Source organism: Tursiops truncatus, chromosome 20 (genome assembly GCF_011762595.2).
Source record: "Tursiops truncatus isolate mTurTru1 chromosome 20, mTurTru1.mat.Y, whole genome shotgun sequence".
In the NCBI taxonomy this organism is placed as follows: domain Eukaryota; kingdom Metazoa; phylum Chordata; class Mammalia; order Artiodactyla; family Delphinidae; genus Tursiops; species Tursiops truncatus.
Genome location: NC_047053.1, coordinates 13,746,677 through 13,773,235, shown reverse-complemented (window position 1 = coordinate 13,773,235; position 26,559 = coordinate 13,746,677). Strand labels below are relative to the sequence as shown.

The 26,559-nt window shown below is 53.3% G+C and overlaps 1 protein-coding gene across 3 annotated transcripts in view; it reads left to right on the top strand.

Annotated features, from left to right (window-relative positions):
- NXN (nucleoredoxin) overlaps positions 1–20,515 on the top strand; it is a 140,790-nt gene extending 120,275 nt beyond the window's left edge. For 2 of the 3 annotated variants that reach the window (XM_033848370.2, XM_033848372.2), the window contains 4 exons: positions 1,601–1,707; positions 13,802–13,981; positions 15,759–15,883; positions 18,870–20,515. In XM_033848370.2, coding sequence (XP_033704261.1) covers positions 1,601–1,707; positions 13,802–13,981; positions 15,759–15,883; positions 18,870–19,052 — 595 coding nt within the window. In that variant the 3' untranslated portion in view covers positions 19,053–20,515. The remainder of the gene's footprint in view (positions 1–1,600; positions 1,708–13,801; positions 13,982–15,758; positions 15,884–18,869) is intronic. The other variant, XM_033848371.2, reaches the window with a different exon arrangement.
- The last annotated feature ends 6,044 nt before the right edge of the window (positions 20,516–26,559 follow it).

Here is a 26,559-nt window from a genome sequence, read left to right as displayed (position 1 = left end):
GTAACGCGTGCTGGGGAGAGTGGCGGTGCATCTCCCCTTTTCTCTAGGTGGATGTCTCTTGCCATACACATCTCGCCTCTTTAAGCTTAGAGCTTGGGGGATAGGCATCAGGGAAGACATATCTGGGATGATTATCGGAGGGACAGATACATTTCATATTTACTCACGTAATTGTCTGAAGGGGAGCCAAGAAAAACCCGTCCTTGCTGTCATTATTAAGGGACATCCCAATTCTGGCCTGGGGCATTTGAGATTAGCACGCATTTTTTTCTGATTAGTTCAGCTTTGTGGATGGTGGTGAAAGGATGTGGAGGGGGGAGGATGGAAAGAAAAGAGCCGGAGACTAATGGAATGTGGCACCTATCCTAGTGGGCTCTGCAGTCATTTCTCTGAGCTCTGGCCACGTGGTTTTTCTAGGGGATCTCCTCAAAACAAGAACAGACATTCTTCCTGGAGTACGTCAGGGCCTTTTAGCCTCAGTCTCCTCTGTTTCTTGCCCTCTTGCCGGCTTTACTCATCAGTGACCTTCCTTCATCTCAAAACTCCAGCCCCAGTTCAGACTGAGCCGCCAGGTGTTCTGTTCACAGAAGGGTCTCTGAGATGGCAACACACGGAGGGCCTTGTGTCCACTGTCGCACCCTTGATGTCTGCATGATGCTGTCCTCAGTTTATTGGCCCGTGGGCCCCACCCCACTACACCGCGGGGGCCCCCCCCCACCCCGCATGGAGTGCGGCAAGCCTGAAGGCATGCCACAGGGAGGAGTCACTTTGTTAAAGCCTTAAACAACATCAACTTGGGGATTCCCTGGCAGTCCAGTGGTTAGGACTCCGCGCTTTCACTACTGAGGGTGCGGGTTTGATCCCTGGTCAGGGAACCAAGATCCTGCAAGCCCCGTGGCGCAGCCAAAATAAATAAGTAAATAATAAAAAAGTCAACTTTATTGAAGTACAATTTTCATACAATGAAATTCATACATTCTGGGTGTCCAGTTCAATGTATTTTCACTAATGTATGTACCTGTGTCGCCATCACAGTGAAGGTGTAGAACATTCCCATCAATTAAAAGAATCCCTCGTGCCTCTTCTCAGTTAATCCTCACCCCCAAATCCCAGCCCCACAGATCCCCGGATCTGCTTTCTGTCACTTGATTAGATTCATCACTCCTAGGGTTTCTTAGACATGGAGTCGTAGGTATACGCTTGGTTAAGTGTCCTGTACGCATCACTGTTATGTGCACAGATTACAAACATGGCGGGGAATGTGGTGTCTGAACATCTAGACTCCTTATAAAGGTAAGACCTGTCAATGTTGAAAAAGGAGAAGTTAAGCGTGAGCTGAATGTGTAGGGTGCAGAGAAGCGGGATGTTGGAGTGGCCTGGCATTTCAGTTTGGCGTCCACCTGTTGTGTGGAGCTTTGCTTTGGGGTGTGCGCTGGAATGGGTAGGACAGTGTCCTCCGGCCTGGTGTCCGAGGAGCACGATGATTAGAAGCCCCGGCATCTGTAGGGCCCTGGGCACGACTTGGTGGAAGGTGGGGAGGACCCAGTGGTGGTGCCTTGTGGGGTAATAGGGCTTTGTCTCCCTGTGTGTGTCTCTGTAGGTCAGAGGACTCATTCAAACAGTACTTCAGTGAGATGCCGTGGCTCGCAGTTCCCTACACCGACGAGGCCCGGCGGTCGCGCCTCAACCGGCTGTATGGAATCCAAGGTAGGTGTGCCCGACTCGTGGGTTCCTTGGAATCCTGCTCGCTTGTCTGGGCTCACCACCTCTTTGGCTTTCCTTCTAGAGGGAAAAGAACATCTTTATTTCCATGAATGTTCACATTCTTTAGCATCTTAAAAAGATGCGGTGGATTTTAAGGTATGTAGATTATCCCTCATTAAAGCCATTTTTTTTTTTTTTTTTGAAAATGCTTGTCCCAGTGAGACAGCTACTTCTCACCACCCGGCCTAGTGGGTTCTAATGTGGTTGGGCTATGGAGAACAGCTGGCCAAAACCCTATCCCAAGGTTCTTTCTGTCAAACAGACCTGAGGGTGACCTTTGGTTCTGTTAGTCAAGCTCCTTGAGCCTCGGTTTCCTCATCTGTAAACTGTGGATGATATATCTGCCACAAAGAGTCGCTGGGAGCGTTAATAGGATAATGCAAATCCCATACTTCGCACATTCCTGAAGTGTCACAGTGACGGCTGAGGGGGTATTTATTGCCTTTTAGGCAAGAAAATTGATTTCCTGAGAGTGTTGAAAACTTGGACTTGAAGTACTAATCATGGTGTTTTTCAGAAATAATGATTACTAGTGAGACAATCTGTGTTTTTATTCTTTATTATGTGAATACCTCCTTCCCAGCCTTCACCCAGCCAGGTTTTTTCTTGGTGGCCTATTTAGAGTTAAATTCATTGTCTTTGTACCAGTGGTACCAGATCCTGGTCAACCCTAGACAGATAACAGCTAATATTTGAGTTCTCAGTGTCTTGGTTTATAGGAAGTGGAAAAAAAAAAGACAAATCAAGATCTACCCACCAACTCCACAGCTTGTGGGGGAACTCATCAGGTTCTTTAACCTTTTTTCTTCACCATTTAGAGTAAGCATTTGGCTTTGTTAGGAGCTAGTTTCAAAAAATTAATATTTCATTTAAAATTGGTGATTCTCAGTTTCAAATGTGCATAAGAATTCCCTGGGGATCTTGCGAAAATGCAGATTCGGATTCAGTGGTTCTGGGGTGTGGCTGAGATCCTGCATTTCTAGCAAAAGCCCCCAGGCGATGCCACTGCCGCTGGTCCAGGGACCACACTTTGGGCATTAAGTCTAGGTCTGTTCATCCTTTGAGAATTTGGGAGCCTTACGCCTCCTACTAATAAAAAAGATGAAAGCAGTTTTCTTTCCAAGCAGAAGTGGAGAGACATGACATGGTTTACTGGTCCAGAAGGACGGGTACCAAGTTGGTTAATTTAAAGGAGATGGCCCAGGAGTATTTCCTTCCAGCACTCTGCTTGCAGAGAGCCTTAAAGCATGTGTGCCTTGGGGTAGGAGCAGTATTGCTTGAGAAAAGTGATGATCCTAGGCCAGTCGTACTAAACAGAGGGTTGAATTGCCACTTGGTGGGGATAAGTAAAACTTCATGTCTCTCAATTCACTTATTCATTCATTCAACAAGTATTTGCTGAGGGTTTACCCCCCTACTGCTGACTGACCTTGAGCAAGTTACTTAACCTAACTTTTTTCAGTAAAACTGGGCAGTTTCACTGTTGGATACAGAGTAGGCACTTAATATTTAACTGACTGACTTAGGGGAAAAAAGGGAAATATTTGATTTTACAACCTAAAAAAGATAAACTTTTCGATGTCAAAAAGCTTACTAACAGAAAGGCAACTAACAGTATTAATAACACATGTGGCAAAGAATCTATATCCTTCATAGAAAAAGAGCTCTTTCCAGATACCAGTCCAAGAAGAGAGAGAGACAAACAATTTAGTTGAAAATATGTACAAGATACGAGGTGGGCAATTCACCTGACGCATATTGTCAGAATGGATAAGAAAAATATTCAGAATAATTTTCATTCATGATTTACAGATTAAAACACTGAATTTGTGTCTATCACATTTGCAAAGAACTCTACTTGCCAAAAAAAGATAATCCCCAGTATAGGAAAGAGAGCAGACTGCTAGTGGGAATCTAAATCAGGACAACGTTTCAAGGAGAGAAATTGGCAATGTACACCAGAGGCCTTAAAAATCTATAAAACCTTTAATTTCAGAATCCCACTTGTAGGAATTCATGTTCAGGAAATTACCCTCTAGCACCCAGCAAAAACTGAACTTCTTTTGCAGTTGGAGGTGCATTTTTGGTTTTTTCTTTCATCTTTCGTATACTTTGGATTTCATCACAGACCACAGTTCTTTCCTTGCTTTAGCCCCTAGAAAACTCAGAGCTGAATTTGGAGCCACCTTTAGCAGTTTTACAAAGCTGACCATTTCTCTGCGTGCCCTTGACCCTAGCTTGGTTTTCTCTTCCTTCCTTGTTTTCCTTTCAGTGGGATGTTTTCATCAGTTTTTTATTGGATTATATCATGCACTTTTTAAGCAGCCTCAAATCCTTTTTGGAAAAAAGCTGGAGTAGATTTAAATGCATAGGATTCTATTTCTTGAGCTCCAGCTAACCACCAATACTGTACACTGAGCTTGGTGGGGAATAAGAAACCAGAAGGGTGTCCCAGGGCTGCCCTTGAGTGGGCAAGATGGGATTTACATTGGGAAATAACTACAGTAGGATGATATCTTCTGAAGAACTAAAAAGCGTTGGTCAAATAGGTGTCACTTTGTACAAGGGCTCAGAAGACTGAACTTGTCCCCGAGAGCAGAGCGGGTGCTGGGCTTCACTTGGCCACTCTGCTCAGTCAGGCAGCCTCTCCATATGGGGGCATCTTCTTTCCAAACACACGTCCTCAGTGAAGCACAGCCTTTTCCTCTCTGAGGAAGGGAGTTGCCCTTTCTTGGGGGTGGAGGCCAGTGAGGTGCAGGTCATATTCTAGTGGTCGATGCTAAGGCCCTGAGGTCACCTGAAAGTAATAAATTACCAAAGGACAGTCTATATCATGCAGAGCCAGTTTGAGGGTGGGGGTTTCTACCCTCCCTGTGCTCTGTGAGATGCTTCTTGGGGCCCTTGTTGGTGGGGTAGGCACAGAATAGCAATCTCCTAAGGAGAAATCACAAACCCTGCAAGATTCCGCACAAGTTCTGGGCACACGGCTGAGGCTAGAAGGTACCCTTCTGTCAGACATTGGCAGGGCACGAAAAAATTAAATTGATCGCGGGACTTCCCTGGCGGTCCAGTGGTTCAGACTCCGCACTTGCACTTTAGGCGGTGTGGGTTCGATCCCTGGTTGGGGAACTTAAGATCCCGCATGCTGCATGGTGTGGCCAAAAAAACAAAAAAGGAAAAAAAATTAAACTGATTGTTTTCTGTCTGCCTTCAGAGAGCAGAGAAGGGAACTCTCCTTGTGGATTCTCCAGCTATCGACATGTAAATATTACAGCAGTAGGAGCCCTGGTTGCTAGGTGTGGCCCAGACAGCCAGGATGCGGGTGACCACAAATGAGCAGGAAGAGAATGGAGAGTTTTCAGAGATGCATTCATTTGGCTCAGTCTCTTAAGGCCTGGCAGTGTGAGGATGAGTACATATGTGGTTCCCAGACTTCAAGGAGCCCTCAGCTGAGAGTCAGAAAGCTGATCTGGAGAGGCCCTGTGCCCAGGCAAGCAGCGGCCGGGCAGCCACACAAAAGAACCCAGCTCTGGCCGGCGAGTGTCCTCTGCAGCCCAGCCCTGCACCTGGCCCGTCCCGCTGCTCCTTGTCTGCTGGCTCCACGGTGTACACTCCCTGCCATCTGTACTAGTCCCTCCTCAGCTTGGACCAGCCTGCGTTCCCAGCTCTCTACCTCCTGCTGCGTCACTCTTGGGTTCTCCCCCTGGCACAGTGTTTTCTGCCAGCTGCTCACTTGATCACTGACCCCTTTGGCTAAGCCTTAGGAGTCATTCCTGCAAGCAGCCTGTCAGACATTGCCGGCTGACCCTGATCTGTCTGTCTGCCTCTGGCCCTGTGAAGCCAGAGATGCACTAAAGCACGGTGAATCGAGAGTGTGGAAGAGCCACACAGGATCCTTTTCAAGGCAGCGTTTAATGAAGGGCAGACGGTGGAATAGTCTGAATTCACACGAGACTCTGGCTTGGAGCTCTTGAGCCCAGAAGGCTTCCTGGAGGAGGTGACTCTAGAGCAGGGCCTTACAGAATGGATGGGATTTAGGTAGAGGGTTTATTCCAGGGCAAAGGCCAGAGTAGGATGTCCGTGGTGTACTGTAGGGCAGACTGGGTAATAAGGCTGGTGATGCCACATCACGGAAGGCCTTGAGCACCAGGCTGTGGTCCTTGAACTTTGGGCTTTGGAGCTTTTTGAAAAATTTGATTAAGGGGAGATCAGTACAGTAGTGACGTGTAAGCTAGACTAGAAGAGAAATCCCAGAGGCATGTTATCTATCCTCTGATATTTCTGATGGCCTCACTGAGCTCCCACTGTAGCCAGACCTCAGGCTGTGGCTCACGACAGGCCTACCTGTGGGGAGAGAGAGGGAGGCTGCTCCCTTGGGCTCTAGGGCAGGTGGCCCAGGCGGCCTCTGCCTCCTTCCAGCCTCACAGGCTGCTTCAGCTTCATGGCGTGTTTGGGGTTCCCCGGCGCATTAGTCGTTAGTAAGTTCTTTGGCAGCATTTCCATTGATCTTACCAGTCAGCATCCCAGTGCGTTTGACTACCAAAATATAAGGTAGAGAAGATCCACTGCCTGTTCAAGGGGCGGGGTTCGAGGTCCCGGGGCCATCACGTTCCTCCCTGTCGGCATCTCCCATGGCCCAGACTCCTCCCCTGGGTGAGTGTCTCTCTCCTCAGCAGACCTGCTTTGGTGGGCGTATGGCCGGCTCTCCTGAATTCCCTCAGTCTCCCTCCTCTCCACCACGAAGCATCTTTTACAGCATCAGGTCCGTAACTCAGAATGTCTGTGTGTCTCTCCATCCCCTTTCTTCTTTCTTGCTCAAATAGGGCTCCCATGTCCTCTCCAGGTACCGCCCTCCCAGCACCTCCACATGTTCACCAACCTGGAAGCTCTCTGAACCCCATCATTTTGGGGCCTTTATGGAGGTCTCACTATGTAGGCATGAGTGGTTAAATCATTGGCCATTGGTGATTAACTCAACCTCCAGCCCTTCTCCCTTCCCCAGCTCTTGAGGTCAAGGGTGTGGAGCTGAATGTTCCAACCTTCTAACCACGTCTCTCTGGCGACCTAGACCCGTCATCTCGCGAGCATCCAAAAAGACACTCACTCTTACCACTTCCATTCCAACAGTCTTGGAAGCTCTTGCGTCAGGATCTGGGACTAAGACCAAATATTATAACAAAAGATGTTCCTATCACCCCAATCATTCAGGAAATTATAGGGGTTTTAGGAGCTCTGTGCCAGGAGCTGGGGATGAAGGCCAAATACATACGCCTCACCATGTTACAGTATCACGATGTGCACGTACATACACTCCATGCATATGCAGAGTCAGTGGAGGGTTCCACCAGCTCTCTGGTCTTCCGCAAATCCCGCAGGGCTCTATCTGGGAGAGCTCATGCTCCCTGCTTGACTCTGTGTCCTGGTCTCTCACCCCACTTTCTGTCTCTTCCTGAACGTTTCGATGAGGGTGCTTTCAGAGAGCAGTATGAGGTACCTTCCCCTGCCCGCACCCAAGCTGAGCCACCTCCACCTGGCCTGTCTTTGGGCCTTATAGCGCACAAATGACTTCATCAGACCATCTTGAGGCCCATGAGGGCAGAGCCGCTCTGTGTCACCTGGACAGGCTTGGGTGAAAATGGGCAATGCAGAAGAACCTGGAATCCTCTGAGCATCCTGGGAGCTGGGCTCAGAGCGCCCCCGGATTCTGAGTATCTTCCAGCATCCCGAGGAGGCCTTGCATAAGATGCTGCCCCTTCGTTCAGGTGTCCATCCAGATGGTGGTGGGAGAGTCTGGGTCTTGAGGCTGTGTCCTCCAGTCACCCCTTTCAGAGATGGCAGGACCTGCTGCAGGCCTTGAGGAGGCATCTGCTCCCAGGCTGGTTGCTGGTCCCTCGGGTGCTCTGGCCTGAGCCCGGGCCGTGTTAGCTAGCAGTCTTCATGGGGCCGCTTGAGTTCACCAAAGCCTGGCATGTGGCCTCCATCCACTTCCTTTGCCTTGGGGAGTAGCTGGGTTGGCCTCCCTCCTCCCAGCGCTTTGTGCAGACTGGGGAATTTGTAGCCCTATAAGCTGCTGACAAATGCCTTTCTAAGGAAAGGGTTTAGACGCACTTGGCAAAAGGCAGATCCCATTAGCAATTCTCTAATGCAGGCTGTTGGAGAATACCATGTTCTGCGCAGGGAGGCTCCGAGCCCCTTCTCTCCTGGGTTAGAGGCCCTCGCTGGCTTTGTTCCTCTCCTCCCCACCCCCGCCCCCGCCTCTGGGGCCAGCGACAGGGCCCAGGGTGGACGGAGGCCCTGCCACCAGGAGAGCAGCAGGGAAGACCGGGAGGCAGTTGCGTGAGGCCCGTCGCTCTCTCGGGATCCATTTATCTTCTGTTTCTCTGTTGCCCTCTTATTCCTTAGCCTTATCCTCTGGCTTTTTCTTCTCCTTTTCCCCTTTCCCTGCCTTTCTCATCCATTTCCCGCCCTTCTCCTCTCTCTTTCCCTTCCTTTGCCCTCTTCCCTGCTCCTTTCACAAAATGGACTTGAGGCAGAGTCTCTTTATTTTCTATAGAAACGAAACATTCAGCCATTGTGTTTTTCAATGAGTAGAGGGCGAGGGGCCCACGCTGGTGTTTTTTGTAGGCAAATCTCAGTATTGAAAGGGCTGGCGCAGGCTCTGTGGAGCGGGCCCCCTGGGCCTGGGGAGGGCGGCTGGGGGCTGTCTTAGGGCCTACAGAGCAGCCTCAGTGCTCTTCTCTGCTTGTCTTGTTTCATTCTGAAAACATAAAAAAAGGAAAAACAGGAAAGGACAAAGAATAATGTAACAAACACCCATGTGGCCACCACCTAGAACTGACATCTCTGCCTGAGGTATTTATCAACGAATGGGAGCATTAAACACAGACCAAGTGGGGCTCCCTTTACTCCTCCGTGGAGCCTTGCCCCTTCTTTCTCCCCAGTGGGGGAGAGCGGTGACACTATCATCCCTTCACTGTGAATATTCCTCATCTGTTTTCAGATGTTCACTGCGTCTCTGAATCCGTGAGTAATGTATAGTCGTGCTGGGTGTGTTTCTAGAAGTGTACTTAAGTGCTGACATGCTGTAATATCATAATGCAGCTTGCTTTTCTCACTAAACATTATGTTTTTGAGATTTATCCCTGTTGATATTTACATCTGGTTTATTTCAGTGCCTTGAAGTGCTTTGTTGTACCACAGCCTGTTTATCAGTTCCACTGTCAGTGGATACTTGGTCATTTCTGGCTTTTCTGTATTACAAGAACGCTGCCGTTTTAAATGTCTTCTTTGGGACTTCCTGGCGGTCCAGTGGTTAAGACTCTGAGCTTCCACTGCAGGGGGCTCGGGTTCAATCCCTGGTCCAGGAACTAAGATTCCCGCATGCCACGTGGCATGGTCAAAAAAGAAAAGTCTTTGTGCCTCCTGACGCGGGCCTTCTGGCCGAGTTCAAGTGGGCCCAGACTCATCCCTTTGACTTCCTTTGGGTTTCTCTGAGCTTCACCACTCAAACCAGCTGCCTTCTTCCTTTCCTTAACTCTCCCAGTAGGGGAAGGTTTGGGGGAGAAGGAGGGGGAGGAAAAGAGGGATGTGATGAACTGGGGTTGATGTTGCCAAGGCGTGGTCTGTATTTGTCATCCCACCCCTGCTGCCCTACGGTTCCTGTTTGATTTTTACTTAATGTTAGTGCATTCATCATAATATCATTTAACAAAACTCAAATATGTATCTATTTCACCCACATTCCTGCCTTCCTAGCACAACTGTTTTCACTTTTCTGAGTCCTTTTGGTCTCTGTCTTCAAGCATATTTCTACATAGTTGTAATTGTACACATAGCACTGTGTATTCTGCATTTTCAACTCATCCATGCATTACAAACATTTCCATACTGCCACAGTGTTCACGATGACCATTTATTTCCGTGATCACGTAACCACTTGCCCTGCCACGTGCCCTAACCCACTCTTCCTGTCTTGGGGTCTGCTTTTCCTCCCCTTTCTCTTCCCCACTGCCAGCAATCTTTGCGATCACACTGCCATCTAGAAGCAGAGAAACAAAGTTGGGTTACGGCCCTGACCAGGTCCTCTCCCACCCCCAGGTGCTGCCCCAGACCCACCACCTCCTTTGAAACTCCCTCTTTCCTTGGTGATAGGAAAGCAACCAAACGCAACTGTGGGACAGTCTCCATGCACGTGGCTTTTTTTTTTTTCCGGCCGCGTTGGGTCTTCGTTGCGGTGCATGGGCTTTCTCTAGTTGTGGCGAGCGGGGGCTACTCTGTGGACAGGCTTCTCATTGCAGTGGCTTCTCTTGTTGCAGAGCACGGGCTCTAGGCGTGCGGGCTTCAGTAGTTGTGGCACATGGGCTCAGTAGTTGTGGCTCGCGGGCTCTAGAGCGCAGGCTCAGTAGTTGTGACGCACGGGCTTAGTTGCTCTGCGGCATGTGGGATCTTCCCGGACCAGGGCTCGAACCCGTGTCCCCTTCATTGGCAGGTGGATACTTAACCACTGCGCCACCAGGGAAGTCCCGCACGTGGCTTTGAGATGGTTTTAAATACTCACGAATCGGCTCCTCCCAGGAGGAAACAGTATGGAGCCGGCTTCTTAGGCCTTGTTCCTTCTTCTCTAGGTTTTCGGGGAGATGCTGAAGGGGATTCTGAGGCACTGCTGTGGTCCACCCAAGCTCCCCTGGGTGGGGGCCTGGGGCTGAAGCCCTCTCTAGGAGCGCAGAGTGTGTGTTCTACTCGCAGAGGTTAAGCTTGGGGTGGTGCAACCGACAGAACACCAGCCGCACACGTGGCAGCATTATACCATCCCCGGAGCCCTCCCTGTGGTGTTGACGTCGCCTCGGTGTTCTATTACTTTAGCGAACTCCCTCCAGCCAGCGTGGAGGTTTCTGTTTATCTCACGAGAGCAAGGCACCAGTCTTCTGTCCCTTCTCGCGAGCCAAATGATCAACTTAGGGATGATTAAAAAAAATAATGATGAACTTATTTATAATAAGAGCTAATATTTACGGAGTACTTACTGGGTGCCAGATGGTCTGCTCGAAAGCATTTTCTACGTGTCATTCTACTTCCAGCCCCCAAGTAAGACAGGAAACTGTCACTGCCCCCATTTGACGGTGTGGAAATGAGGCTCTGAGCAGTTAAGTGACTTTCCGGGGTCTTCCTTAGAATTCTTACTGTACTCTGCCTCCAACCGTTCCAGCCATCCCAGCTGGGAAACGACAAGTTCAAGAGAAGCAGAGGCGAACTGCTCCCTTTTCATTCCCGTCAGGGAAGCGAGCCCCTTGCTGGGGTGGTAGTTATTCTGCACAAAGGCATTGATTAGAAATTTTCCATTCCCTTTAAGTTTCCCATAAGAGGCTCTGCCCTATTTTCTCCTTAGAAGTCTCTGCTTCGGGGAACCTGCTTCAAGGGAGGGGGGAGCAGGAAAGGCCTGATGGGGCGGGGGGCGGGGGAGAAAGGGGAGAGGTGATCGTATCTCAGCTTCCTTCCCCAAAGCCTCAGAGAAGAGGGAGGTGGGTGGTGCAGAGAGTGTGGATGCAGGGCCCGCCCTGCCCAGCTCCTCCATGGGGATGAGAGTCCCCAACCCGGGGCTGTGAGCGCTCCCGCCAGTGGCCGGCCTGGTAGAAAGAGCAGCAGCTTTTCCAGCAGGCAGACCAGGCTTCCTGTCCCACCGTGGCCACTTACTGGCCAGACGACCTTGGGCAGGCAACTTGAACATCTGCAGGAGGAGGATAATCATACTTCAGGAGTGAGTGAGGTCCCACGCCCTGTGCGGAGCACAGAGCAGATGCCCTGAGAGCAAGCTTCCTTTTCTCACCTGCTGGTTGTCTCTGGAGGAACATAGACGCTTAGGGCTCCAGGGCCAAGCTAACCCAAGATCCGGTGATGGGAAGGCGGCCTGGCCCGATGCTTGTTGATTCTTTTTCTCTGTCCATGTGCCGGAAATGGGCTTCTCTTGGTTGAAGTCTGTGGTCATTGTACCGAGTCGCTTTCTGTTTACACTCCACAGGCACATGCACCTCATCATCTTGGGCTCAAAGCACCAAATACAAGGGGGACTTCGCTTTCACGTAGCCGTGGGGGAGGAGTGGGGAGACCCGGGGGCCCAGCGGAGCTGTTCCTCTGTTGACTTGGCGAGGACGCCATGGCAGCCAGCTGGGGGCCTGTGTCCCTGCCCTGCCGCCCTGGTCCCCACCAGCCATGACTGGAGAGAGGCTGCAGCCGTGGTAACAAAGAAGCCTCTTAGAGTAGTCACTGGGAGAAACCGAGGCACCAAACCAGGAAGTGAGCTTCTTTGCCTTTGGATTTTACTTCTCCTGCCTTCTCTGTCCGTCCTCTGTGCCTGCTTGCCCTCCACAGACCAACTCAGCATCCCACGTCTGAGCTACAAACAGGCCTGCTGCAGTGTCTAATCATAGCAGTGGGCAGGCCCTGGTTTAGCCCAACACTTGAAATTGCCCAATTTCAGAAACCGATTAAAGACCTTGGCCAAGGCATTTTTGAGATGAGGTATGGTGCTGGGGAGGTATTTGTCTGCAGATGGCCAGACTGTCATGTTGTGGGCCCCAGCCCCAGGCTCCCTTCAGGTTTCTGACTCAAGCCCAGCCCGATCCGGGTTGGGGACACACCTGATGTGAGCCCCAGGCCTCTGGGAGATGACATGCCATTGTGAGGATGAGGCTGGAAATGCCCCAAGTCTCTTGTACTCTTACACACAACTCAGGAGACCCGGACAACTCAGGAGGCCCGGACAGCTCTGGGCGCATCCTGAAAGCCCGAGTGTGCCGGCTGCAGCCACGTGCGTTTGTATGTGCTGTGCGTTGTGGGAAAGGCAGTCCCCAGAGTCTGTTTCTCTCTGGACCTGTTCCCTAACATGCCAAGCCACTCCTTCTAATAGGTGTGAACATAATAGACTCGTTTTTTCTTTTTCAGACAGGCTCACCACTGCATGCCCGCTGCCCCAGCCACCATGCAGGTCATAACACCAGGGCTGTATTTCTGGTACCTCAGCATCGCCCCCCGTGGCGAAGTAAAATGTCAGTGGAGCAAATTACCGACTGAATGCTGTGGAATCTATAAATATTAAATTGCTCTGGCTTTCCCTGGCCCATATAAAATTAAAGCTCCGGTCAGCTCCAGAGGGGAGGCAGCTGGTTGGTGCAAGGGGGGAGGGGACCAGCTGCCAGTGGAGAGACAAGTGTCCCCAAAGGGCAGGGCCGAGTCTGCCTCTGTGGGTGGTGGCTGGAGGAGAAGCAGCGGGGAATGGGGTACAAAGAACAGGGAAGTGGAAAACCCACATGCGACTGTAACCCGGGAGGGATCTTCTCTGATTTTCCACTGGAGGCTTTATGGTTAGAGGCGGGCTGTGGTTTGTGGGGCGCTTTGTGTTGCATTTCTTACCCCAGCCCAGGATTCTAACATGAGGGCGACAGCACTGCCGTCAGCATGTTCCCTCCAGGGACTGCCTCCCTCAGAGCGAATGCTGGAACCTCCCCAAGCAGCAGGGCTGGAGATGGTGGCCAGCTGTCCTCCTCCTGTCCTTCTGCCCCTGGCAGCCCCTGTCCCAGGCTCCTCCCCGCAACAGGCCCCCAGTGCTTGCACGGGTGGGGCCCTCCTGCCCTTGACCTGTGCTGGTCTGCATTGCAGGGGAGTGGGTGTTCACACCACCTCATGAGGTTTAGACTCCCTGCAGGTGTGGGAGCCGCTCCTGCTTCTTGGGGATCTCTCTAGGACTTCCCTGCTTCTATGTGCCAGGCCCCCGTGCTGAGTTCTGAAACGCACAGCCTTGTTGATCTTTACGTGGCGGTAGGATAAGGTGGGAGCTTCAGTGCATTCACCAGGAGGCGGGGGGCGGGGGAGTGACTTGCTTATTAGGCTCCCGTGGAGATGTTACCTGCCAACCCAGGGGGGCTCCCTGGCTCTTCAGAGGCTGAGCCCAGCTTCCATCCCAGAGCTCTCCGGCTGAATTGTGTCCTAGGGGGCCGTCCCATGGACTGTGGGTCTGTGGCCAATCTCGCGCCCTCTCTTGCAGGCATCCCCACCCTCATTGTGCTGGACCCACAGGGGGAGGTGATCACGCGGCAGGGGCGGGTGGAGGTGCTGAACGACGAGGACTGCAGGGGCTTCCCGTGGCACCCCAAGCCCGTGCTGGAGCTCTCCGACTCCAACGCCGTGCAGCTCAACGAGGGCCCCTGCCTCGTCCTTTTTGTAGGTATGAAGCTCAGCGGGAGCCCCAGGGTGGGACGGGATGGGCAGAGCTCACTGGGTGGGGGTCTGGGAAGTCTGTCCCCGCATCTTCTTTCTGTCGCCAGCAACGCAGGGCCTGGGCCTTTGTCTCCGTGGCTGCCGTGCTCCTGACCCCGGTGATTTACTCAGTGGTTCTCCCCTGTGGGGGGTGGTGTTCTGGGAGCTGCTGCTGTGCTTTCCTTCCTAGCTGCTCCCGGCTGCCAGCTGGGAGGAAGAGGTCAGCCCGGGAGGAAGCCCTCCGCCCCGTGATGAACAGACCCATTGTTGGGGGCCGGGCTGCAGCACAGCAGCTGTGGGGGGCCGGGCCCCTTAGGCCAAGGCTCGTCCCCAGCTGCTGCTGCCGCTCACCTGTGCTCTGAGGAGCTGCCCCAGGGTGGCTGGAGCAGGGCCCGGCCTCGGGGGGCATCTCCGGGGCTGAGAGCCCCTCAGTCTCCCCGCCTCTCCCACTCTGACTTTCAGTGGGTGACAGCAGGAGGACACAGAACACCCACTCCGGGCTCCCTGCAGGCCCATAGGGTGACCCTGGTTCCTTCTGCAAACGGAGCAACTGCTGGCCAAGGTCCACCTTGCCCTCTGCCTTGGGACTCGTTGCTTGGTTCCAACTTAAAGTAAATCTGGGTACCGGAATCACGGCTGAGCTGCTGCCGTACGCACCACGGTGAGGGGGCTGGAGAATGCAGGCAGCATCCGACCCCCATTCTCTGCGAGTCTGGTTTGGGGGCCCCCAGGCGGGAGCCAACATGCGGACTTGAGGGAATCCTGAAGCAAACTGACTTGCAGGCTGGCCCTGCGCTTGGAGGGCAGAGGCCCTGGGAGGGGCTGGCCTTGGGGGACCATTCACCTTGGGGCTTTCCTGGGCAGGCTCACATGCCCACATCCTGGGGCCTGGGAAGCAATTCTGAACTGAGGGACCGTAGGGAACCTCACTGGCCATTTGCAGATGTGGAAATAGGGTCCCAGGGAGGCAAGGCGAGTTCCCAGCATCACGGAGCTAATTAACTGTGGATCTAGAGTGTGTGGGGCCGAGCCTGCGCACTGGGCCTCCCGGGTGGTGTGGCACTTCCGGGGCACCTGTTTCCACCCACCCCCGGTCTGCGCTTGCTCTGGGTTTCAGGGTTCAGCAGGAGTGAGCTGCTCCCATGCTGCTGTTTCACTGGAGGCAAGAGATGCCCAGAGGGGGCTCTGGGAGCCCGGCTGGAGGTTCTCCCCTGCAGTCAGCCTGCCCCTTCCCAGCCAAGTCCCACTGCCAGCTGTGAAGTTGCCAGTGCCCTGGTGCCTCCCAACCGCCACCAAAGCTGCTGATCAGACCACAGTCCTGACCCACCACCACCAGTTCTGCCATTTCCATTAGGAAGTCAGAGATCCGCGGTCACGGCATCTCATTCTGTGATTGTGAGGAAAAACTGCCGGGACCTCAGGTCCTGGCCTAGGGGAGGCTTAGCTTCCAAGGTGGGTTTGTGAAGAGCTCAGTGAACAGGACTGCACTTGCCTGGGCATTAGCGCTACTTGGTTCTTCCTGGGGGCGTGGTTCAGGACAGCCTGTGTGTGAGAGCAGCGAGCACGCTGGCCTATGCCTGGGGACACACGCTCCTGCACCCAGGAGGCGAGGCTGGTGTCCCAGGGGAGGCTTCTCTTCCCTTCAGGCGCTGCTCAGATGGGCAAGTCAGGCCCTGGACCCAGGCGCCACTCCATCTTGATTGACAAGCCAGTGCGTCTTTGTGTCTTTCTCTCTCCTGTCACAGATTCTGAGGATGACGGGGAGTCCGAGGCGGCCAAGCAGCTGATCCAGCCCATAGCTGAGAAGATCATCGCCAAGTACAAAGCCAAAGAGGAGGAGGCGCCGCTTCTGTTCTTTGTGGCGGGGGAGGTGAGTGCTGCTGTGGCCTGGCCCCGGGGCTGGCTCAGCTGGCCCGCTTTAAAACACCGGTGATAACAGCCCTTGGGGATGTCTGAAGGGGGTCTGGGGTGACCGTGCTTCCGGAAGACTCCACAAACAAATGTAGCATAAAAAGATGTCAAGGAAAACCAATTCTGGCCCCTGCCGCCTCCTTCTTGCCATCTCTCACACACAGCAGCCTCAGGGCCGCAGGAGGCCCTCCCACGACAGAGGCCCCCCACCCCCCGCCCCTTGCACCCAGGCTACGCCCACCCCGGCTGCTGGGGAGCCACAAAGATCGCGATCAACACTTACTCCCTCTGGGCTGGGTCCAAACCAAGCTCTTGGTGCTTTACAGAGTGTCTTCTTGGTTAGTCCCCTCCCCCGGCCCGCAAGGGGGCCTTTTCCCATCATGGGATGCCGGCGGGGATCCGACCACCACTCCGACCTGCAATTACCCCTCCAGCCCAGGGAGAGTGCTGACGTTCCTGGCATCCCTGTCTCTCCCACCCCAGGCCTGTCCCTGGAGGGCCTTCGTCTGGGCTGGACCGAGCAGAAGGCTCGCCACCGGGAGAGGGGGAGGGGGAGGGACGAGGGGCAGGCCCTTAAGCTGGGCCGCCTCCCCGGGGGTCTGGGAGCCTGGGTCCCGCACACGTGGAATCTGCAAGATGGTCGCAGCCACGTCTCCCCGGTCCCCACCCCGAGCCACCCTCCGCACACGTGCCGCTGCCTTCCCCCACCCGGGGAACCGGCCTAAGCCAGTTACTGACGGATACACGTTTTGAAGCCCCCCTGCCCTCCTTGCTCCCATCTGTACCTCCAGTTGGTCCGAGCCCCTGCTCATTTCACGCTGTGTTTGGATCCCAGGGGATGCCGCGGCGGCGCGACACCCGGAACCACCCATTCATCACCTCAGTAGCCGCCCCTGTTCCGCGGGCCCCTGGAAGGCAGCTGAAGTCACCCTGCCCAGCCGTGGGGTGGAGGGAACAAAGCAGGTTCACAGGGCGCTGCCTTGGGGGTCCCCAGCCCGCTCCACACAAAGCACAAATGGAAGCCGCTCTGAATGTATTAAACTCTAACCCCTTTCCAACGGCTCGGAGAGAAAAGATGGGCGCAGAGGAGAAAGGGCGGAGCCAGCGCTGGGCAGGGCTGGAGGGCTCCGGTGGCCGCGTTACAAACGTGGCTGAAAAGGAGCAATGGCAGGTTTCCTATAGGCCAGGCCCGAGCGAGGTGCCTCACCTGGACCACCCACGTGCTCCTCACCTCGTGGGCAGGGAGCATCGTCCTTACCGTCCCACAGATGAGGAGGGTGAGGCTCAGAGAGGGTGAGCCGGCTCCGAGCCCCGCCCGGGCGGGCTGTGAGTGCGGGCTGGCTCTCACGCTCGCGGAGCCCCACGTGAGCCATTATTGAATCCGTTTCACATGTTTTAGGAGAGCTGGGCTCCGAGAAGTTTCTGCCAAAGTCCTGCATTAAGTGGGTGGCAGAGAGAGGAGTGAACGTGAGATGAGGAGTGACTCTGGAAGCAGTGCTCTCCCTCCCTCTGTCCGTGCGGGTCTGGCAGACGGGCCGCCCAGCCTGGACCAGGAGGTTGGGCAGAGGCCCGGGGGCATCCGCTGCTCCAGCTCTCCCACCCACCGCCAGGCCTTCCCCTACTCTGCACCTGGGCTCCTGGCCTTGGCAGCTCTCTTGGTCTGACCTCGGAAGCAAGGCAGCCAGGAAGGAGCACAGGGCGCAGGAGCATCAGGCACCAACTGGGGGCCTCTGAGCCCTGGACTTAGGCCCTTCACGATCCCCCAGGGCTGAGCGGGCTGCAGCTTTGTCTTGATCCTGTCCTCTCCCGCAGGCAGAAGTTGCCCCTTCTGAAGCCTTAACAGACGTTAAAATTCATCTCCCCGCGTTTGCTCCAGGGAAAGTGAAGGGGAGGCAGCGGGCTCTGGCTTGGCCTCCTAACGGGAATTGGATGTATGGTATTTGTCCAGGTGTCTCCCCTCTGTTTATCGTGAAGATTGTTTATTAACCCAGATGGAGGCCCTGAGTTGGGTGAATGCTGCCAGAGATGCTGAATCCCCGGCATTGCTGGGAAGTGCGTGCTCTTTATAGGGTGGGGGAAAGAAAGACAGTAACTAATCATCTTTCCTAAAGAACTGCCCTTTCAGAAAGAAATGTTTCTTGTCTCAGAGCCCGGTGAGCCTCCTGCTCACCCGCATTTAAGGCCAGGAATACCCCGAGTCCTTTTTCGGCAGGGCGACTCAGGGCTTTTCATTCAGTGGAGAATTTTGCACATTTTATGGTAAGACAACCTGGGGATGGGTATAAACAGCCCATTTCCTGTATCAGCAGCGTGAAAGGTAATCTCAGGTGGTTGCTCCCTTACAAATCTTTCTCCTTGTCTTTGGATTTCTCTTTGCCTTTATACTTTAAAGCTACATCTGATACTAGGGAAATTCCTCAGGGCAGTCACTGGGAACGTATGGTAAATACAGCGACCCGTGTAAACTTCAGTAGCACTTCAGGGGCCCCGGCTTCTGAACTGGCGGTGTAACTCCTGCCCCTGCTGCAGCTGTGGGGCTGGGGGCAGTGGGCTGTTTTCTTAAAAACATTCTGAAGTTGAAGTCCAGATTGGCCTGGGCCCACAGTGGGGCTGCAGATAATTGAGAGTTGGTTGCAAAAGTAAGTAATCAAAGGACATCCCATTTTCACAAGTTAAAGCTGCTTTCATGCTAATAAGAAAAGATGGCTTGCCTGGGGTTTGGGGTGATGCAGAGAGAGAATTTTATGAACCAGGCTGCCCCTCCCCCTGGCAGGGCGGGGTGCCCTGCTCCCCGTTCTGAGAGCCCATCTTTCCTGGAGGCCGGCCTCGCTCCAGGATGATGTGGTGGCTCCGTCCCTAGGCCGTCTGGGGAGTCCGGGCCCAGGGGACTCTCTACCCTCTTTCTTGGAAACTTACTGGTTTTCTTTCCCTCCGGTGACTTCCAGGATGACATGACCGACTCCCTGCGAGATTACACCAACCTGCCCGAGGCTGCCCCTTTGCTCACCATTCTGGACATGTCAGCCCGGGCCAAGTACGTGATGGACGTGGAGGAGATCACCCCTGCCATTGTGGAGGCCTTTGTGAATGACTTCCTAGCAGAAAAGCTCAAACCAGAGCCCATCTAGTCGGGCTCCCGCTTCCCGGGATGTTATTTAAAACGCATTCTTCTCCTCCCCCTCCCCCGCCCTTCCCTCCACCCTTGGACTTTCCCAGGGTGTCCCGAATCACACAACCCAAGTGTCCAACCTCTCTGTGGTGCCTTGTTTTCTGCATTAACTCCTCAGCTAGCACCCTAGGGTGCGCATCCTCTCCAGCAGCAGAAGAACCTCCGTGTTTGGAGACTCTGCTTGGGATTCGCGGGGCTGGCATAACCCAGCCCGAACTGGGACTGCAGCCTTCTCTTGGCCCCTAGCTCTTGGTGAGGTATTTGCCAGGGTGTTCTTCTGTCAAGTGGGCACCAACGGACAGAGCATCGGTGCTCTGGCTCTGCCTTAGGTGCCGGCACGTACGTGCAGAGCCCGAGGGTTCAGAGGCGCACGCGCGGCGGGTGGAGCAGGGAGAGGGCGGCAGCCGCGGAGGCCCCGTGCAGAGCTGCGGGCGAGGACGTCCTTTCCTAATTGACTTGGTCTGCCTTGGTCTGAGGGACAAACACCAGCTTGTCAGCCGGTTCTCGGGCAGGGGCTCTCCAGCCCTCAAAGGAAGTTTGTGTTCTTTTCTGGTGAGGAAGAGAGTAGCTACGGTAATGATTCCCGTACTAATTGCTTACTTTGATGGAGCGCCTCCCATGTGATAAGAAGGAGCTGCTCATTCCTTCCTTCTAGCTCTTTCTTCCTTGATCTTGACCTTCTCCCAGTTTCTACCTTCTCAGATGAACAGCCCCTACAATCTTGGAATGTTGTTACTAAGTTCTCCCCCTTGGACATCTTCCCAAGAAGACGCGGTGGTCCTGTGTTCCCGGAGGAGCACCGCTCACCAGCTCAGACCTGACTCAGCCCGGCTCTGGGCCTGGGGCCGCTGGAGCTCTGCTGAGGTGCCCTTGCCCACCCTTGGTCACCCCTGCATTCCCTTTTCTTCTCAAAGCAGAACTTAAAAGAGACAAAAAAATTACCAGAAGCCTAGCTTTTTCCTAAGAACCTACAGAAAGGGCTGTGCCCTGAGGTGGGAGTGCAGGCCAAAAACAGGTCAGCTAAGAGTAGGCCCTGGGTCCGCTCTGCCGGGCCCAGCTCAGCTCCTTGTTTGGGCTGAACTGACCACAGAAAGGAAGCTAACAGCTGTGCTCTTAGGATTTGGGATGGAAGGCTTTGCCTAGGGCCTCACAGGGTTTCAGCCTATCTCAGTCAGAAGTCAGGGCCTTTAAAAGAATCTCAGGCCTCACCCCTGGCTCCACTCACAGCCAATCAAGACCATTTATTTGGAAAACCCAGCCCCCTCCAATTAGCTGTTGACATGTTGCTCCTTGGTGAGTGGGATTGTGGATTTGTAGTTCAGAGGTACAAATTTAGTTGGTAATTAGACTGTCACTGTTACCAGCCTGAAATGCAGTCACCTAGTAAGAAATAAAACAGGCATCTCTGGACGTTATCAACCACTTGGCCATTCCTGTCCTTCATAACGAAACTCTTTTGGCTTGTGCTCCGTGGGGTGGGCAGTGGCGGGGCGGGGGGGACACACAAGATCCTCTTGACTTTCACCGGATGTTTGGCAGCTATGTTTCAGAATTTTTGAGAACCAAGCCCTAACGTGGTCATCTGTCGAATCCTCTGGAAGCCGGGATTCTCGTTTGGATTAGAGCGTCAGAGGCAGATCCCCCGCTGGAGCTCTGGCCGCCACCTCTCCGGGTTTGACTTGCTGTTGCGGGGGGTGGAGTCTCAGATTACAGACATCCTTGTGGACACGTGTTCATTCCCCCCCTTCACGGGAACACGTGCTCAGAAGCCTGAGAAGGCCAGTTGGAGAAACACAAGGAGTCCAGCACGGGTCCTCCTGTAAAGAATGGGGCAGTAGTTGGAGACTCAAACCCAGCTCTGTCCTAGGGCTGGGGGCTGCTCTGGGAGCCCTGCCGGTGTCTCCCTGGGGGGTGGGGCGTGTGGGACGAGGGGAGGTCACCCTCACTTGGAGGATGGTCGGGATTTCTGTCTGTGCCCTGTACCATGATGGCCTTGGAACAAAGGTGGTCTCTCTTAGCAACTACTTAACCTTCTGGGGCAAAAGAAACAAAGTCCAGTTGAGACGTCCTCCTCGCAAGTCACTGCAGCAGAAAAATTAGGTCATTTTTGATCCTTCTACGGTCCATACAGGGCCGACTAAACTACTTGCCACTAATGTCAACTGGACCCTTGACACCAGAATTCCCCTTCTGGAGGGGGGTGTGGAGGTTAAGATCAATGGGAAGGTTTGCCAAAAAGGTGCTTTTGGTTTATATGGTGGCAACTTTGGGGGAAAAATGCTGGGGGAGGATCACCTCACCAGTGAAAAATCCCGGTCTCTATAGTGCGAGAGATCTTAAAGGTTATTGATGCAGACGAAGTGGGTGGCATCTTAATTCCCACTAAGCAGCTCCAAAATATCTTAAAATTCTTGTCGCTGATCGGAAGCAGGTTAAAACGCCAGCTGTGACACACTCAAGGTCTTCCGCCAGCAGCAAGGGAGACGGTGCCCTGCAGGTTGATGAGGCAGGATGGTGGCTGTAAAAATGCCACCCTGGGGTTCCAGATCTGTGTTCACCACAATGACTTCCAGATCCGATTCTACCCATTTTCACAACAGAGACGAGTTTTTTTTTTTTTTACCTGTCCCCAACAATAAAGATCTGCTTAAGGAAAAAAGTATGTGTGTGGGGTTGGCATGTACAGCGGGCAGGTGTAAAGGCCAGAGGGCGACCGAGAATCAGCTGCTTTTCCAGAAGTGAGGGGGCTGCCTGCTACCCCCGCTCCAAGTGTGTCCTCGCAATCAATGACTCGCTCATCCAAGCGCAGGGAGCCTGTTCTGCTTTTCTGGCATCAGCCAAGCTTCAAGTGGTAATTTTCAGCCAGACTGTGTTTTTTCCTGTTGCCTAATTAAAGCCACTGAAAAGCTGTTCTCTCCTCCTGCGGCCTTGTTCCAGGGCAGCAAACGGAATTCTGCAGTGATAGACATAGTAGAATGTGGTCCAGGAACGGAGCAGCTGGACCCAATGAGGTCATCGGAGGAGGAGAACTACACACGCGTGTGCGTGTACACGTGGAGAGGCCCGCGGGCTTGGAGTGGCAGCCCTGGGAGGGGCCCAAGCGAGTAGCTGGTCCAGCGCCTCCAGTCACGCAAGCATTCTGTTCACTGTCGCCTCCCCCTTGGCCAGGCCCCTTGCCCGCTGGGAGCAGGAGCTGAGCACGGCGGCGGCGGCGGCGGCGGCGGCGGCGGTGGTGGTGTGGATCGGCGAGCGGTGTGGATCGTGGGAGGTCCAGCAGTGCCCCTGCAGCTTCTCTCCGGTGCTGCGGCATGAACTGAGGACAGCCCAGAGCTCAGGATCTTCCATTTGCCCTGAAGCAGCTGTGTTCAGTGAGCACTCAAACCTAAGTCCCTCTTTGCTGACACCAACAGGGACGAGAGCGCCCACTGCTTTCCTCCAAGCAGGCTGCTCAAGGGAAAATGCTTTGGGGACAAACGGCTGTTGTCTATTCGCCTCATTATTATTATTATTATTTTTTGCGGCACGTGGGCCTCTCACTGTTGTGGCCTCTCCCGTTGCAGAGCACAGGCTCCGGACGCGCAGGCTTAGCGGCCATGGCTCACGGGCCCAGCCGCTCCGCGGCGTGTGGGATCCTCCCAGACCGGGGCACGAACCCGTGTCCCCTGCATCGGCAGGCGGACTCTCAACCACTGCGCCACCAGGGAAGCCCCTCGCCTCATTATTGATTGTTCATTATTAGCAAGTGGTGCATGTGTGAAGGGTAGAATATTTTCCAGGAAACAAAAAGCTCGGATATAGGAAATCTTATATTGGCTCTACTCTATGGCTGGGACTTCTTCTACGAGGGTAGATCTGACATCAGGACATTCTAGGTATGCCGAAGTGTGAAAGCACGAAGAGAAGTAACTCTGCTGCATTTTTCAGCCTAAGTATGCCTCACCCTCTTGGCCTTCTGGAACACTTCCCGAGTCAGGAAATGTGTGATTAGATTTGGGTAGGACTTGTTCTGAGGGGCTGTAAGGTTTCCATGCAATAATGTGCCGCCTCATGAGAGCCTCTGTCCCCAGGCCTGTAGGCCAGTGTGCAGCCCCAGGAAGGCAGCCAGTCTCAGGTCTGACTCCTGGGCGCTCTTGCCTCACACAAGTAAGTCACCCACGCGGGCTACAGGTGGGATATGGGAGGAGGCATGATTAGGACCCAGTCCCCCCAAACAGATCTCCTTTGATATCAGAGGATACGAAGTCCCCAGCCAGTCAAGCCACTCTGCCGGCCTGGGGTCACAGAGGTGCAAGGGCGGCTGGGAGGCCAGACCCTGCTACAGCCACGTCTCTCCCCAACCTTAGTTCTCTTCTTGCATTTTGAGGAAGGATCAGCTTTGGTGATGGTCTTCTCCAGCTATGAGACCTTAGTTGAAAAAACTTGCTCCTCCCTACAAAACATGTGAAGAACAGAGCTGCTACCATGCATGATGTATACACATTTTCAGTACCTGGCCTTCGAGCAGCGGCCTGGCTTCCTGAGGCTATGAGCGCCTGCAGCTGCTGCAAGGTAACGCGGGACCCTGGTTCAGGGACTGTCAGTCACCCACAGCAGCACATCTGGCTTCTAGCTTCTTTCTTTTGCGTGTTCACTGATGCAGAGGACGTGAGATCTTGGAGTTTAAAGGTGTCTACGTGAGTGTGTCCTTTAAAACACGTTTTTCAGGTGGGCCAGTCAGTTCTGTTCCCACAGTGGGTGGAGGCGGCTTGGCCAAGAGGGGCCCACAGCACAGCCGTGGTTTTCAGCACCAGTCGGGGAACCCTGGGCGAGGTGCTGATCCTGGAGTCTTCGTGTGGTGGAACAGAAGTGGAGCAGTTCAGCTTTTGGTGACATCGGGTGTTGCTAATAGCCCTGGGGCAGGTGGTAGAAGGCCCCAGTGGAAACCAGTCCCCCGAGGTCTGTTTATCCTCTGGGCCTTAATGACTGAGATTCTAACATGAGCTAGTAGCCACGGCTGGGGGAGGGAAGAGGACCTTTCTGAACTCCCCTGCCCTGAAACTCTAAACGGGGCGAGGCAGTGGTTCTCAGTGTGAGTCCCAGGCGCCTGGGGACATCAGCATTAGTCCAGAGCTGCTTTCCCAGAGGCTCCATTCAAGGGGAAAAGATGTGCTAGTTTTTTCTGAGGCAGCTACTTCCCACTTCTGTCCATTTCCTCCCTAGTTTTTGGTCCAATGTTCTATACTTCAGATGCTGCCGAGAATGAATGACAACGTGGCTGGGTCTTCAACTTTAGCACCTCTGAGCACAAACAGCTTGCAAAAGGCCCACTGTGGTGGAGGGAGACTTTTGATTCCATCCTCTTTCACAAGTTATATCCAGGAAAAATCCCCACCCTTCCCTTCAGGGTTGGGAGTGGTTGAGGCGTGACTGCCCCCTTGTGGCAGAAATCACCATTACAGCCACATGCAACACAAAAGCAAAGGGCAGCTTGGCCAACCTTCTGAAGGCTTCTCTTTCAGCCAAGCAATGTGTTTTACTTGTCATATACTGCTCAGTTTTCATCCTGTCTCCTGGGGAAATGGTGACATAAATATTGGCCTCAAAACTGAGAAGAATTTCCAGATGGCTAATTTCCATCACTAGGCAAACAACTTCACCACCATTTGCTTCCCCTGTAATCATTTTAAAGAAAGGAAAATTTGCCCTCCCCTCTGCTAAGTTATACCCACAAATATACAAAAAGAACTCACAAGGCATGGTATACAAGTCATGGACTATAAAGTGAATGGGATGTAAATGTCTTTTCCTTCTTACACCCAGGATGACAGAATGACTTGCTAGGTGTGCTCTTCTGCGGTGCTTTGTTTTTCTAAACAAAGACAAGGTATGGGTTTGTTGTTCTTTCATTGGTTTTTATTTTGCAATAAAAGCCAGCAGGAATAATAACCCAGGGAAAAATTGCCAGAGACTGGTTTCATGCTGAAAAGGCATGAGCCTCTTATTTTTTTAAATATTTATTGGAGTATAATTGCTTTACAATGGAGTGTGTGTTAGTTTCTGCGAGCCTCTTCTTAGTGACGTGTTTCTTTAGCACTTTTCCAAGGTGTTGGGAGACTGTCAATAGAGTGGTATCGTTCTCCGGTGTCCACCGCCCCCAATTTCGCCTGCTGGTGTGACGGGCGTTATAGCTGTGAAGCTGGCAGAGGGCCCCAGCCTTTGTGGGCTCAACACAGCATGAAGGCTGTGGGCTTTTCTACTTTTTAGAAGCTGATGAGGGATGGAGAGTCTCAAGAACATTCTGGGGGCCGCTGTCACCCAACATCTGTGCGGGGCCCTGGGCAGCCCCAGACCAGAGTGGGACACCAGAGCAGCTTCTGGCCAGTCAGCCTGAGAGAGCACAGCCAACCAAAGAGATTGTTCTTTTAAAAACCCCTCCCCTCAAACATAACAAAGCAATCCCACTGGGGCACCACGTGGGGCACGGTCATGCGTGACCTTTTGGTCTTACCAGGGAGCTCGGCGAGCCAAGGGAGGAGGGAGGGGTCCACGGTTCGTCCTGGGCATGCTGCAACGCATTGGACCTCCCTGTGATGAGCAGCTGAAGGGCTCCCGAGGAACCCCAACCATGACGGGGGCCACTGTATGGAAGGGACGTGGTGACACTACACTGCTAGTGTCTGTCCTCAACTCCAACCATATTCACTGTGGTGGTAAAAGCACTGCTTGAACTAGGTCCCATCCTCTGGTTCCGCCATCACACCTCACACACGCGCAGTGACTTACACACACAGCGATTACCATCTGCCTTTGCCCTCGTGTCCCTGGCTACATCCCACTGGCACTTGGTAAGTAAGGATCCAGCTTGCCCTTGTCCCCTGGGGGTCTGAGAGAGAGAAGAACAGCAGGGTCTTGCTGCAGAGTTGTGGGCTCAAGGGCCCCAAGCTCTCATCCTCAGAACCTCAGCCTCTCCCCTCACAGAAGCCTCTGTTCACACAGCCTCCAGGAACAGTGGCATTTTCCTAACAGTTCTGTTTATGCAGGATGGGGGATTAATGTAAACAAGTCATTACATTTAACCAAAAGTGTTATACAGAGTAGGACTAACAGCAGGAAGCTAGTAAAAAGGGTACAGCTTTGCTGACAGATAGATGCAGGATTAAGCTGAAGATTTAAGAACTGTTTCCTCCTTTTCTGAACCAAGTTCTCAAAAAGATATCTGCAGAAGTGCTAAGAAGGTGTAATACCACCTGAAATGGTGGTATCAGCTCTTTCACCAGAAATGGGGGAAAAAAATTGTGTCATACATAAACAGTGTTTAAGTCATGGCCTGAATTAACCATCACAGAGATTAACACAGCCAAGCCAAAAGAAGAGCCAGCTACTGAACGCCATCACCTGTAGCCCTCAGCTTCCTGGGTCATTAACCTCTCAGCAATGTCCTCATCACTAGGCCAAAGATGAAAAGACAGGCATTGAGACCCACTGAC